Raw genomic sequence first — 16,464 nt, forward strand, 5'->3', positions numbered from 1 at the left:
AAATTCTAATTTTAAAACAAATACGGATTGGATCCAAGTTTGATCAATTCTAATTTTTATCCTGACCGGATGTCATCCAGCATCACAGCGCGCGATAGTTTGACTGCAGCAGAAAAAAAAATAGACGAATAAATCAGCATATTAAACGATTATTGACCGGAGACACTGTATAAAGTAAAGTCTACTAAAGTCTGAAATCAAAAGTGTTTCGCCTTTCACAAACTCCCCTCTAATTTCATATGAAAACACCTTTTTTACAACATTGTAAAAAAAACTTTAGCCTGAACACGCAAATGTGTGCAGTTTATCATGTAAAATTATAAATAAGAAATATTTTTTATGACTTCATTACTAAGAAATCATTATGCTTTGTAAAAATAGTGAAATTTGTGAATTTTATACCTTTTTATACATGTATGGTGCAGCCTTATACAACATAAAATTGAAATAATTTTGTCTTTTCTTTTATTATCATAAATGAATAAAAACATAAATCAGATAACTTCGATAAATAACAATAGAGTCGAGAGAAGGCAATTAAGCAATGCAATATGCAAATAATGCACAATTCAATAATAAAAAAAAATCTATTTTTTTATCATGGTTTATATTCATCATGTTCATAAGACAAAATTTTCATTTTTCAATTATATCATCAAAATAATTTAAAAAATACCATAGGCGGATCCAGGGGGGTGCCCCCCACCCTTTTCATGGGAAAAAATTGGTTGATTATATAGGGAATCACTGAAGTGTGACTGGAGCCCCCCCCCCCCCCCTTTACAAAAAGTTCTGGATCGGCCACTGGACATACATACAAGTTTACATGCCTAAAATACAATGTAATATATGTACTTGCAGTTCTGACAAATATTTTGGATATTTTACTTACCAAAAATCATATTTTTGTGAATTAGTACGAAGCATTGGCTGGAGACTTATGGAGACTTCAAAATATTTAGAATGTTCGAATAGCATTGGTTAATTATAATTACAACAACAATTATAATTTGTACAAAAAAAATGTACAAATTGTATTTGATCAAGCACTTTTTGTACAAAGTCAAAATACAAATTATAATTTGTACACAGCGATTTTGCTAGCGCTCGTCACTTTTGTAATTTTCGAAATGGTTTTCGCATTGACGAAAGTATTTCAAATCAATTTTGTCACTTAAATTTTGAAATGTAAAAATATTTTCTTATTAAAATACAATAAATCTACCTGTCTTTATGTTTATGACAAGTTTATGACCCTGAGGTAATTAACATTTGCAACAGGTGTTACAAGTTGTGATTACAACTAATCCACTTATCGCCATCAGATGGGTCACTGGTGTCTTCCTCCTATTCCCACTTTTTAAAAATACTATTCCTTCTATTCCCACTTGCAAATAACAATAGATGTTTTGATAAATAATTTGTTTTTATAACAATCAGGGTTAATTAGAATTTCACCTAAGATTTACCTGTATTTTTTTTTTAAAGCATAACATATTTGGTACACTGTTTAGGTATAATAATATGTTTCTTTTTTCATCAAATTGATACTTCAAAATAGAGAAAAATTATGATAAATAGTTTGGAGTTAGATTTATTTTTACACTTTTGAATTTGTACTTAAAAATGAAGAAAAATTATGATAAATAGATTGGAGTCAGATTTATTTTTAAATCTTTGAATTTGTAACTTTAAAAAATTGTCTGTTTTACTAATAAATCATGATATAAATAATATTATAACCAAGTATAATCTTATATGTATATATATCTTTATTCTCACAAACCAAATTACAGAAAGGTATCTATATATATAGAGCTAATTATACATATTTCAATACAATTACATAAATAAATAATGTATGAAAGTAGATAGAGGCATTCACAATTGTTCACCCAGAAAAGTTCAATTTGTTATTGATCTCCTTAATAAGTTTACAAAGTTCGTTCAGTTCTGTACATTTTGGGGAATTCATGATCATTAAGTCATTAAACTTCAATGTGTTTGTTCTATTTCTATAATAATAATTGTAAAATGCAATACATTGTTTTCTACAATTATCGAAAGCTGAACAATTAAAAATGTAATGGTATTCATCACCAATGGCATCTGAATTACACAATACACATTTTCTGTTTTCTCTTTCTATGTTTTGCCATCTTCCAGTTTCTATTGGAGATTTCATGTTCAAAGTTCCATATTTAAGAAATAAGGATATCTGCCGGTCATCCAAAATAAATATTTCTCAAACTCCAAAGTAACTTTAAATAAACGATAATTTAAGGATTTTGGTGATTCCTGTTGGCTTAAGATGTGGAATAAAAGTATACTTTAAAATATAATTACTTGGACCAATAATCAAAGATATAGAATAATGGGTGAAAACTGTTAACTTTACTTCATTATTTATCTTGTTTAAAAAAAAAACAGAATTTAAACAGATGCAAAACTAACTTATTACCTGTTCTAATAAAAAAAACTCTGGTCAATTAACAGTTGATTAAAAAATGTTTGTATAGTATAATCCTTTGTTTGCACAAGTTTTCCTTCTATTCCCACATGAAATTTTACCTTTTCTTACCAGATTTATAAAAAGTGGGAATAGAGGGAATGAACCGGGTCACTAATCCGTTAATTAAACATCATAATTGACCATCATAATTATTTTGGTTCACCATTATTTTCCCCAGGAAGATTGGTCAGTCGGCATTTCATCAACCAGGAGTACAGTTTCATCATTTCATCAAAATGGTTCCCCCCTGACAGTTTGCATTTGAATTTCAATATTTCTCAAACGATCACAATTTGGAGTTAGTTTTTGTCATAGTTTCGTCATTTGAACGCATTTTCGTCATACTTGATATAAGTTTTCATCAAAAACTTAAGACAAATTCCATTTAAAATATAGAACTTTAATCAAAACGATCAGAGATGTTTTCACGACTGACACGAGTCAAACAGGTGCTTCCTGTACTGTGCACTACGCATGCATGAAAGTATTCCCTTGACTTTTTATAGACAGCAAAAATGTGAAATACAAAATCATTTAGTATGAATTAAACGAAAGAGACAAATATATATCTCTTACTAAAGGAATTTAAATAAAAAAATTATAACTTTCTGATGAATCCGGACTCGTTTTGAATTTATTATCGATGTTAAACTTCCCGTTTTCATTTCATTTTAAAAATGAAAGTAGAAAACGTGATCTATTCTTGATTTGTTTACAATCTCCTTACACTATAAAAGTTACAGTATCTATAATCGTTCCAAAAAGGATTTTATTCATTTCAAACTTAATAGAAATGATTTCCAAATATTGATTTAGACGTTTTATGAGGAAAATGATTATGCAGTGAGATAATCATTGCAAGTTTTATAATTCCTTGTTTAATAAAAAAATGGAATCTCTTTTGTTAATCAGGAATGTCCTCTGGAACAAACTGAAGAGAAATTGTGAACTAAATTTCCGGATCCCATGTCAGAATCTTTCATAATTTTAAAGAGCCAACACAGTCAAATCATACAATAACTGCCAATCATGCCTAAGTCCTTTAAAATCTGACAAAGTCAAAGATGAAGCTAGTAATATACATCCTTGGTCCCTTTCTGTTACACAAAAAAGGTTAATTTTATTAGCGCATAGAAGTGTCTAAAGCCCTCTAAATCCTAGCTTAAACCCTGTTTGTACAAAATGATATCTTGAACAAAACATATACCCAACATCTTGTTAATCCATATTTTCAATTAATCTATCAATACTTGCCTTTAAAACTTATTTATTATTCATTATTATATATATGATTTTCATGTTTTTTCAAATATGTAATTTTATTAACCAATAATTAACTTCAAAATTCAATAAAGTTTATTCTTCTGTTTAGTATATAGTATCATAATGTTCATAACTTGGGGAATCAATAATGTCTTAACAGTTCTTACATGTAATTATATTAATTAATGATTATCAATGATTGATGTATGACTTAGTATTCAATTATTCCATCTTTGTAAGGTGATCTATTAGTTTTTCATACCGATACTTAGGAAATAGTATGCACCAGTTTAGATACTTATTGCCTGGAGTGGTAAAAGTGCTAGAATAATGTCACTATCAACAATTTGATGTAAACAGGAAACCAAACACCTGTAATTATTTGTTATAGGCACAGTGATTTATATTGTGGTGAAATTTAAAATAAAAGTGGAGTTTAATGATCTACGAAATTGAAAAGTCAACAAAAAATTTGAACAATTGTTTTTGGAGTAAAAGTTATTCTATGAAAAATTATAATTCAAAGCAATTATTTTAAAATTTAAAAGGTTACTAGATTAATTATTAGTAATGTGATGTTGCTATGCATTTATTACAAATCTGTATGTTTCAAGGAAGGATACTTTTTAGTACAATAAACATGATTAAAGTGTCTTCATGTTTCAGAACAAAATTATCCTAGAAAAGAAAGTACCATATACATTATGTTTTACAAATGGACACTGATGAGGATTATGAAATGAATTCATCAGGAGAGGATTTTAACCATAGTCAGCATTTTACGGAGGAGGATTTATTAGACAGTCTATTTTTAACATGTGACGTAAAGAAAGCCGGAGTTGTGCCTGTTTCTAATTTGATTGAATATCTTAAATTCACATCTAGTGCAATAAGTGAGGTATTATATTGTAGATAAACTGTATTTAACATTTGTTTAAAGTGGAGATAAAAAAATTAAATATGCAGATCTACATGTAGATAAAATTGAGAATGGAAATGGGGAAAATGTCAAAGAGATACAAATGTGCATGTACATGTAACAACTAGACCAAAGAGCATTGTATATTAATTGTGGTTGAAGATTCAGAATATTTTTATGCCCCACCTATGATAGTAAAGGGCATTAAGTTTACAGGTCTGTGCGTTCGTTCGTCTGTCTGTCCTGTTTCAGGTTAAAGTTTTTGGTCCGGATACTAGATATTAAATATTTAGTTGGTAGTTTCTCACAAGAACCTTAGTAAAACTTAAACAACTTTTAATTTGAAATGTTACTTTAATTGTATACTCAGATATGAATTGAACAACATAAAAAGAACATTATTTACATATGACCCTATTTACTATAGTAAAATCCAAGCATTGTAGTGCACCGCGCGAATGAGCACTTCTCTTTTAAATCTCACCACTTCTCCCTATCAGTTTCAAAAAGAGAAGTCACTTCTCCCTATAATTCTGAAGTAGTGTGAGCCCTGCCAGATAGTTTTTGATAAAGTTGAAGTCCAATCACGTAGAAACTTAGTCCACATGTTCCCTATGATATTATCTTATGATCTTAGAAAATGATAGTCATGATAGTGGGGCATCTGTGTACTATGGAAACATTCTTGATAATGCTCCTTCGCTCCCAGAGCTACAATGTTTGGTTTTACCAATATTTAAAGAGCCACATTTATCCTATTAATTTGATTCTTTTCAATATTGTTCAATTCACACCTGAGAATACAATTAAAGAAACAATTGTGATACATGTATCTAATACTTTATCAAAATTTTGTCTGAAATAACTTTTGACCAAATTGCAATATGAAAAATCAATACTTTCACAGCATTTTTGTTGAGCCTGCAGCTTTTTTCTTAAAAGCTTTATATTTTAGAAGGTGGAAGACCTGAATGTTTCATGCTTTATATATGGATGTCTCATGTTACGAAGTTTCTGTCAGTCACATGTCTAATGTCCTTGACCTCATTTTCATGGTTCAGTGACTACTTGAAAAAAAAAGTTAAGATTTTTTATAATGTTATTAGTATTATAAATAATATGATAACTATATTTTGTATGTGCTTATCTTGCAAAGTCCTTCAGACAGTTTTCACTTGACCTCAACCTCATTTCATGGATCAGTGGTTAACAAGGTTAAGTTTTGGTGGTCAAGTCCATATCTCAGATACTATAAGCAATAGGTCTAGTATATTCTGTGTATGGAAGGACTGTAGGGTGTACATGTCCAACTGGCAGGTGTCATCTGACCTTGACCTCATTTTCATGGTTCAGTGGTTATAGTAAGTTTTTGTGTTTTGGTCTGTTTTTCTTATACAAAAAAATGTACTGTAAGCAATACTCAGTAAAAGGCCCTGGGGAAAACACTGCAATAGGTCTACTATATTTGGTGTATGGAATGATTGTAAGGTGTACATGTCTAATTGGCAGGTGTCGTCTGACCTTGACCTTATTTTCATGGTTCAGTGGTCAAAGTTAAGGTTTTGAGTTTTGGTCTTTTCCCTTATACTATATGCAATAGATCAACTATGTTTTACTGAATATGAAATGTTTTAATTCACATAATGTCTGATTCTTATAAATATAGAATACTTTTAGAAAGAAAAACTATATGAAAGCTTAGTTTGGATAATTTAATAGCAATTCAAAATAAACAGTTCCCCTTCAGCATGGAAATGAATATAATATAACTATACAAACTGATAAACTAATTTTGTCACAACATCATTAAAGTGGAGTTAAAGTCTTAAAGGATTGTAAGTATGTTTTATTTTATCACCTTGCACTTTCATGACTTGGCTGTGGTTTTCTACAGCAGTTGGTTCAAATTTCTGACCAGTTGAACAATTTAATTTTATAAAACAAATTGCAATTTGGTCAAAATTTTGAATGAATTGCAATTGTTGGAGAGCAACACTAACAGTCAAGTCACTGTAACTGCAAGACTTGAATAAAAAATGTACAATTTGATTTTAGAGGGATGATGACTTACAGAATTTGGAACATTTGTTTAATGAAGGCGGAGATGAAGTTAATATTGAAACTTACAGACAAGTAATGTACCATTGGATTGATGCTATTCGGAAGCGAAGGTAAGCTGAAAACCAGTACCCATGAAAATGTTCAACTCACTATCCCCAAAATCAGAATTTCATGACTCATAAGGCATCTGTAGTAAAACATTTCTGCCTTGACATCATGTTAACTGGCCTGGGCTGTAGGGCTTAAGTATGATTGTGAAGACTGAAATTTTGATAGCTGAAGTGGATTTTGTTTTGGGTAACCATGGTAATCACTAACAGTTATAGTCGGTATCTAATTGTCATATGTCAGACAAAATGCCATTGAAATAGATTACTGTTGATTCATTTATTTTCATGGAACCAATTTTCATGGATTAAGGGAAACTAACATGTTTGAAGATACTAAAGGTTTTGCTTAAGTCTGCATACAAGCCTATAGAAAATTTGTTATTCATAATCATAGTCCAAAAAAATTATGAATCCACAGAAATAGAAAATTTATATTAAACAGTAACAGGATTTGTTTTCACATAAGCAACATGACGGGTGCCACATGTGGAGCAGGGACTGCTTAGACTTCAGGAGCACCTGAGATCACCCGTAGTTTTTTGGTGGGGTTCGTGTTGTTTATTCTTTAGTTTTCTATGTTGTGTCATGTGTGCTGTTGTTTGTTTGTCTTTTTCATTTTAGCCATGGCGTTGTCAGTTTGTTTTAGATTTATGAGTTTGACTGTCCCTTTAGTATCTTTCGTCCCTCTTTTATAGTTTAAACTGTCCTATCTACTTTTTAAAATGATATATGAATGATATTTGGATTTCTGTGCACACACACATTAAGAATGATAACAACACGGTATCAAAAAAATAATTCAAGTTTTTAATCTGTTCTCTTAATCAAGAACCAAAATGATACATCAAGTTTATCCAGTCTTTTGAAATCGATAGATAATAAACATTTTTTTTAATGGATTTGAAGGTCAATAGTGACCCTTTTAAAGGTTTTGTCTGATTCTGATATGAGCATTTGGCCCAATTACAAAATTTTAATCCTGGTATGTACATGTATGATGAGTTTATCTGACATCATGATAATCTACTAGTAAGAGCCTGTTAAAAATATATATAATGCCAAGGAAAATAAAACTTATTGAGTTTTGATTTTTTTTTCATTTGCAATGAACACAGCTACCTGTTAAAGTGGAAATTGATTTTGGTTGGATTGTTAATAATATAAAGGAATTAAGTTTGTTAAATAATTGAATATCATTTGAATATAATTTCATCAGTCTTTGAATGTAACTTTTCTACCCTTATAAATGTCATAGAATTTATTTTATAAAATTTATTTTAGGAATAAGCTGAATGGACAGATTCTCTCAACCTTTCTATAGTATAGGCATATCTTCAAATGTATTTTTTTGAAAATTTATTCTGCACTGTATATATACATTGTAGTTTCACTAGGTCATATTATTCTAGTCTTATTCTTGTTTTGGGTTATATTAAGTAGGGGGCTGTTTCTCCTTTTGTTCATCCAACAAATATTTCCGTCACACTTTCTGCTTGTACTACTGAATAGAATGAATTCATATTTGATCATCAGTTTAACTTTAATGAATTGTAACTTATTATGTCAGACACATTCTGCCTGTTTAATGATACTTTAAATTTTTCAGTATGATTAGTGAACTTAAAAAAATGTTATATCAGGCCACAATTAAAAATATTTTGGTTTGCCCAAACCCTACCCAAGGTTGAGACAGTGGGTAGGTAGGTAGGCATTTTTTTTTTTTTTTTTTTTTTAAGAAATTGAAGTATCGGATGTTCATTAGTCTTCATGCCTATCTGATTAAAAAAAAACTTCTTCAAATTAAGACAATAAAAGAATTTGAGTAGGCAGCTTTTTTCTGGGTAGGTAGGGTTTGGGCAAACAAACCTATTCTTTTTTATGGCCTCACCCTTTCCTCAAGTTCTCCCATAGAGAGATACTTCGTATTTAGTTAGGTTAAACTTATTTATTTATAGTGGATTGGGAACAAGTTATTGTAACTAATATTAATCCCTTTCCACTTTGCTGGTGCCAGTGCTGCCTTGTAGCGACATTAGCCTGCTCTTTTTCGGAATCTACAAGGGTGTTTTATACGTGCAAGAGATATTGCTTTCTTTAACACGGGTCAGTCATTTATTGTATTTAGTTAACAGTTTGGCAGAGATGAGTTGTAAATGTAATGCCATGAATGTGTAAGCTCTTTTGAAATCTGCCAGAAACCTTCTTCCTGTTTTTCTATACTTTAAGTGGGCGTTTTTTTAGTATTTCAACAAAAAAAGCATTGACTAGTCCGACATATAACAATCTGTCTGTATGACTAGGATAGACTTATCCGAAAGGAGGGTAGTATAGTTAACCTTATAATGACTTAATGGGGTTCAGCTAACAAGCAAACTAGCCAATGATATTACCTTACCTACACTCCATGCATTTTGCTATTTGCTATAATGGGGAAAAAAAGTGTATAAACAAAATAATGACCCCTATATATATGCCTGCCCTTTTTTTTTTTGCTTCACTTCTCCTTTTTAATTCATATTTATTAGAAGCAAGTATTTAGTGCTGTATGGCTACAACAACTAGTTTTTCTTTAAGTTCCTTTCTTTATTCAAGTTTGATAAAGTCACAATATGGCTTACATTTTTGTTTTGCCAATCATTTTTTTATAGCAGCCAAAATTGGCTAATGCAAACCCAAATATCCTGAAATGTAATTATTATTCTTGTCAACTTTCTAACTAAACATCAAACTGTATTGATAATTTTGGTATAAGTAAACATTTGAAAGTCTGTTATGGTATATGTCAAGTTACAGACCATGTGAAAACAAAAATTGGGAGTATTACCATAAAACATAAATCATTACGATTATAGATATCAAAATTATATATGTATATTACTATTTTCATCATGTAGAACTCAATAAAAACTTCAAGTTGTGGGAGTTCTCTAATGACATAACGACAACAATAATTTATGTCAAATCTACATGTTACGAATTCTTAATAAAACATATATATCATTTATAAGGAGGCTGGTTATTAGATCAAAACAAACGACTGCCCTTTACCTGGTTTGTCGTAATCTTTTGAAAATAAAATTCCGACTTGATCAAGTGGTCTAAAATTACCTGTAACGGGAAAATTTATGGCCTTTTACTATGTTGACAATTATAGTGATATTAAGGGCACTCTAGATTTAATAGGCTCTACAGTGTGAATGTTTCGTGTAATATGGTAAAATGGAATTGTAAGAAATGGGATGAATATAACCTCTTTTAAGGTAAACTATTTTATCTTTCCTAAAAAGAAACCATGTTAAAAAAATTAAAATGAGTGAAAAGAAGAAAAAGAATAATTTAAGAAGATTTTTTTTTTCATATTTGTTAATAATAGGTAAATTATTTTAGAATGATGATTTTTTTGTGATTTCAGTATGAATATGTTCGTACAATCAGTGTTCTCCCTAGGGCTTAGCAACATATAAATGGGATGCTGATTAAATAATGCTTGAATGTGATGTTATCTGAAATATTCTTCTATAGTTAGTATGTGTTATTGATGTGATGCTAAAACTACTAGAAATGTAATGGTATTTTAAATCTCTATGTTTACCAGGATGTTATAAGGAATTTTTGGTAGAATATGTCAATTGAAAAAATGAACAGAATAATTTGAACAAAATGTATTGATCAGACAGGTTGAAAACATTCAGTTATCAATAATAGGACAACTGTGCTGGAAAACTTTTTACGTAACAAAGAAAATGAAGAATGCACAAACTTTTTTTGAGTTTCCTTCCTTATCTGTGAAATTTTGAATTAGTTATTTTACCCTTTAAGATTGATTTTGTTTCAAGAAAATTTTAATTTCTAATTTGAAACTTCATTTATTGGCCTATAAATTACACCATGTATTTTGGGGTAACCAACCTTATTTTATATTTAGTGGGACTTGTAGCTTGTAATTTAGGAGGCTTATTTCAAGTCATAAAAAATGTTTTATTTTTACTTTATAAAGAGAAGTCAATAGGTCATACTATTGCAATTTATTAAATGGCGTTACTAGATATGATTGTTATTTTTTCAAATGAATGCTGTCCTTTTATCTTTTTTAAACCCTGGGATTATTTTTAAAGACAAGAGATCACTCAGACAAAAGAACAGATCAATACGTTTCATTTAACGTAATCTCACTATGAAAATATTGACTTCAATAAATATAGGAAACACATTGAATTGAATAAATTTTATTTTAATGTCGGAGGAACAAAAAAAAATATAGACGAAAAACAAATAAAACAAAGAAGGTGCTACTTTTATTTGAATTTAAAATCCTTGTTTGATTTTTACGGTTTATTGAATTTTTAATTGGATGGAGTTTGGTCATATTTATTTAACTTAATATATTCACCTTTTCTATGTATAATGACAAACAAATATTGTGTGTAATAAGATAATCTGGTGTAGGCCAGGGTGGCAGTTTACCTTCTCTGGGGGTTAGTAAAACTTTTTCTTTTAATATGCAAACAGATTTATTTGATAATATGGGTAGAGATGATGTATGAATCCCAATGAGACCACTATATACCCCCCAAAAAAATGTCTGTTTTAGAGAATGATAATGTAACAAGCATTGACAAGTGCTATCAAAAATTAAAAACAAAAATTCTTGTCAATTTTATTTATAAAGTTCACAATACTGACTAGCATGACTGGAGAAGATATAAAATTAAAACCTTAACAGTAATAAGAAATATCATTTGGTCATTAATAAGGGTTCAGGTTTATGCTACAGTTAACCAAGTCTAACTTTGCCAAAAAAAATGGTTGCATTTTGAAATTGATTGAACTGCATAATATATCTAAAAGAGAGAATAGAGTTTTAACTTTTACAGATGAACAACTTGCTTGTGTACTGATTCATATTAGATTAGTTCATTGGATTTTTTTTTTAATATTGAAAAAAAACAAACAAAAAAAACAGATGCAGATTTAAGGGGGGGGGGGATGCCAGTATCTTTCTTTATGGAGCTATATAAATATCGTTCATCGACTTTTCATGGGGCCCTGTCAATATCAATGATAATAGAATTTTTCATCAAACCAGGATTGCAGGAAGTAAATGAATCAACATTGCCTTAAAATTCATCCTTTCCATCTTGTATTTGATTGAGTGTTTGTAACGTTTTTAAGTGGTACAGGACCTTGACACTGTTTTGATATCAGTTTCTCTATGTAGATACATAATTGATGTCTAAATTTCTATATACAAAAGTCTATATACATGATATATAACCTCTTTTGGTCTATAGCTGATAAATATGTAGATTATCAACTTTCTATTGATTAAAGGGCAGAAATAAATGCAGCTATTTCCTCTATATTTGTTTTACCTTTTACGTGCACCTGTGAACTTTGTCTCGGAAAAAATTAAATCTTTTGATGGTTTATGAAAAAAACATTTTCTGCTTGATAAAGTTTTACTTTGTTAGAGTGATGGTAGATATAAATGCTATGATTTTTAATGGATTAGTTTTTTACAAAATTCTATCAAATTCATACAGACAGGTGTACTTTATATCATTAAATACGGTTTATGTAGATGTATTATACGGAGTAATCGATATCATTAGCTATAAAAGTGTAATATGTTTTAGTTTTTGCCTATTCTCAATTTTCAAATGTCAATTTTTACAACTTTTGCCTTGAGTTTTGCTTTGTTCTGTGTACTTAAACAAATTTGAATTTTGATATTGTGACTGGTAATACCAGGTTTTTGGTTTCATTTCCCTTTTGGTAGATAAGCCTCTCAAAACATTAATGTAATATTTAAAATCTTCATGTACTACCTTGAGAACTAGATAAATCCTGACATAATCGTTTTCAGCTTTGAAATAATCTTGAAAATTGCAAGAAGGTGGAAATCCTGGAAAACCTACTACATGTATGATTAAAAAATCTAATTGATATAGCAATTTACTCAATATAAAGTATTTATTATGCAGGTTTTTTCTCACTTTGACATTGGTTAGGGGGCCTGGTGCACTAATATATCACTAGAGAGCTAACACTGCTGTTGTGAGTTCAAATCCCACACAGGGCTGTTGCACTCAACTCTAATCTTAATTGACCATGATTATGAGTTTTTTAACCAAAGGTTCATGGTTTTCTCCAGGCACTCCAGCTTCCTCCACCAACAAAAACTGACTGCCACAAAATAGAAAAATAGTGTTGAAAGTGGCATTAGACACCATTCAATCAGTCGCTATTGATTATGTGACTGCTGATTTTAAATCACAATCAATCAATCAATGTTATATACTTATTATTGTAATGATGTATTATCAAAACACTCCTGTAGAAGTCATAGATTCTTTGTATAACTTTGCTGATAGATAGCAAATCTATACATGCTATATGAATTTAGATATGATTGTCCAAGTTAAAAGAAAAAGTAGATATTGTGATTGATTTCTCCAGATTTTTTTGTTAAGAACAATATAAAGCAATTTGACATTCATTAGTTTTGACATTTTAGTATTTGTTTATATATAGTATAGTAGGATGTTGAAGACTTTTCATTCCATTGAATTCATATCGAATTGTTTTGTTCTTTTCTAAATTGAGAATGAATCTAGCCAAGAAGATGCTTTGGAAAGAACATCTTCATCTTCTGGTCGATGTCACGACTTTCTTTTTTTAATGACCATTTGAAATTTTGAATGTGGCTGTCCAAGTCAAAACAAAAAATTACAAATTGATTTCAAGCAATCAAGCAGTATCAAGCAATTTGATATTCAATATTTTATTAATAGAATATAAAAATAACTTTTTTTTCAAAAAATACTATGTCAAGTTATATATATGTTTTTTAAGTGAGAATGAATCTAGCCAAGAAGATGGTTTGGATAGAAGATCAAAGGGCCCTATCTGTTTATCAAAAGGTGAGAATAATATTTTAAGTAATAGCATCTGTCTTGGTATTGATTTTTTATGGCATTTGGTAGTACCATTAATAGTTTTATTTACCAACACTCTATCAAGTGCTAACAATATTAATAAGATATTGTTCAGTACCTGGGTGATTAAATAAACTTTGATAACAAAGGTTTGTTGAAGTTTGGTCAATGTAAATGGCATTGTAAAATCTGGTAAGAGTTTTCATTTACGCTGCAACTGGGTTTTTTTTCCGGGGGGAGGAGGGTTTTAATATTCAGTTTGATGTTTTTTTTCCTTTAAATTAGGTAGTATATGATATTTAAGGCAAGATAGGACACCTTTCAGATTGTCAAAATTCTTTTAAATCTTGTATCTTGTAAAATTCAGAAATTATTGCAATGTTTTTATTATGGCGAAAAATGTGCCAGGGTTATAATCACAATAATATAAACTTGCATTTTGAATTTTTTTAATGAATTAAACAGAATTTTTCTAAATATCGGGAAAATTAAAATCGCATTATGGTCTACAATGACAAAATTGCAATAATAAATACAAACAATAATTTCTAAATTTACAGTAATTGAATTATTGTCTTGAATTAAGAATATTGAAAGTTTTTAGTTTATAATGCAAATAAGAACCCATTATGTGACAATTTTAACTTTTCTGTTTAAAAAGGATGTAAATTGATGGGGTATTTTTATTTTGTAAGTTTTATTTTTGCTTTGTTAAGGAGATATTTTAAATGGCAATTGTTTTTTTAATTTAAGAAAATATCAAATAAATGTCCACTCAAAAGAAAAAACATAATTTGAATAAATTTAGATTAAAAAAAATATTCTTTTTGGAAAAATTGTGAACCAAATTTGAATGAAAATTGGATAAATCATGGGGTCCACATCTTAATTGTTTTTAATGATCTTGCAAACCCTTGCAACATGGTAACAGTGTTGTTACTATAAACATGATAAAGGAACCTAAAGGGTAAAACATAAGTTTTATCATTTTCTTTCAAGTTAAATGGACACTTAAAAAAATAATTTGTAAGGGTTCTGTAGAACCCAGTGTCTCCCCTTCTTTTGCTGTTAGTCACAGACTTAACAAAAAAGGGGAAAAAAATGATGAAAATTTTTCTTCAAGATACTGTGTCTTTTGATAGATAGAAGCTTCTGTCCAAGTTAGGTTAAAAAAAATCCCTTCTAGATACTATCTTATGATCATCAAGAAGCTTTTGTCCAAGTTTGGTAGAAATCCAGGATAGTTTAAGAAAGTTATTGAAATTTCAATAAGTTTTAACCACAGAGTGAATATTTGTGGACACCACCAAGGACGGAATGTAGGATCCCTTATTCCTCGCTTTTGCGACAAAAGTCGCAGGTTTGACAATAAAATACAATTCTTTAAAACATCCCCAGTGATCTGTAATTTTTTCCTTTTAAGACATTTAAGTTGAATCTTACACAATTGCCAATTCAATGAATTGCCCATAACATTGGAAAACTAAGCTACCTTTTTTTTTGCAGGCTTTTGGTTAAAACTATCTTATCTTAAACTTAAGTAACGATGTCAGATCTTTGATATTGTGGTAAACTTATTTATAATGTTGTAAGACTCTTTACCAGGTTTTCATATTATGAATTCAGATAATATTGTGAGTATTCTATTAATCATGTTAATTAAATTATGCGACTGGCACAGACCCTGATAAGAAATCATAATCTTTTATATATATGGAATTTGATACTACTGTCATACAAGTGAAAGGTTTAGCTAGCTATATAAAGACTGTTGTTATTCATTCGTTTGATGTATTTGAGCTTTTGATTTTGCCAGTTAAATAGGGACTTTCCGTTTTGAATTTTCTCAGAGTTCAGCATTTTGGTGAATTTACTTTTTATCTGATACATATATACCTATTAGAACGTTAATCCCACTGCAAATGTTTGCACCTGTTCTAAGTCAGGAATCTGATGTACAGTAGTTTATATGTGTTTCTCGTTTCTTGTTTTTTATATAGATTAGACCGTTGGTTTTCCCGTTTGAATGGTTTTACACTAGTAATTTTGGTGCCCTTTATAGCTTGTTGTTCAGTGTGAGCCAAGGCTCCGTGTTAAAGGCCGTACATTTACCTATAATGGTTTACTTTTTTAAATTGTTTCTTGGATGGAGAGTTGTATCATTGGCACTCATACCACATCTTCCTATATCTATATGCAGATTTTCATAAAATCACACTAATTATTTTCACATTTTGGTCTGGCACATTGAATCAGAGTGATAAATGCATGCAATTATTTCTGAACGTACAGTTTCTTATTTTGAACTGAAGTAGTACATTTTCTTAAAGAATTAATTAACAGTGTCAGATCTTTGGTATTGTTGTAAACTTATTCACAAATCTTCAAGACTTTACATTATTGTATATAGACATAATTAGCAGTTTGCTATTAGTAACACATTGTAACACATGATTAAAGACTGTTGATCTTTAGAGGTCTTTTTCTAGTTAATTGTGTTGTTTGGTTTCATTCTCATTGATATATACTCAACATCACCTTCTAATCATACTAAATCAAGTATACAATTTAATAAACAAACAAAAATCCATTTACAGTACAAATTCCCTACATGCCTATACTTAGATGTTGTGTATTAAATTTGGCATGGGGTCAATGATC

General features: G+C 29.6%; 1 protein-coding gene across 6 annotated transcripts in view; it reads left to right on the plus strand.

The window, feature by feature from the left end:
- The first annotated feature begins 63 nt into the window (after window positions 1-63).
- LOC139492177 (inositol 1,4,5-triphosphate receptor associated 2-like) overlaps window positions 64-16,464 on the plus strand; it is a 455,884-nt gene continuing 439,483 nt past the window's right edge. For 4 of the 6 annotated variants that reach the window (XM_071280344.1, XM_071280342.1, XM_071280345.1 and 1 more), the window contains exons 1-4: window positions 64-174; window positions 4,442-4,673; window positions 6,750-6,865; window positions 13,721-13,788. In XM_071280344.1, the coding sequence (XP_071136445.1) occupies window positions 4,491-4,673; window positions 6,750-6,865; window positions 13,721-13,788 (367 nt within the window). In that variant the 5' untranslated portion in view covers window positions 64-174; window positions 4,442-4,490. Of the gene's footprint in view, window positions 175-4,441; window positions 4,674-6,749; window positions 6,866-10,021; window positions 10,126-13,720; window positions 13,789-16,464 lie in introns of those variants that run through there. The other 2 variants (XR_011656711.1, XM_071280346.1) reach the window with 1 other exon arrangement.

Source organism: Mytilus edulis, chromosome 10 (assembly GCF_963676685.1).
Source record: "Mytilus edulis chromosome 10, xbMytEdul2.2, whole genome shotgun sequence".
NCBI classification, from domain to species: Eukaryota; Metazoa; Mollusca; class Bivalvia; order Mytilida; family Mytilidae; genus Mytilus; species Mytilus edulis.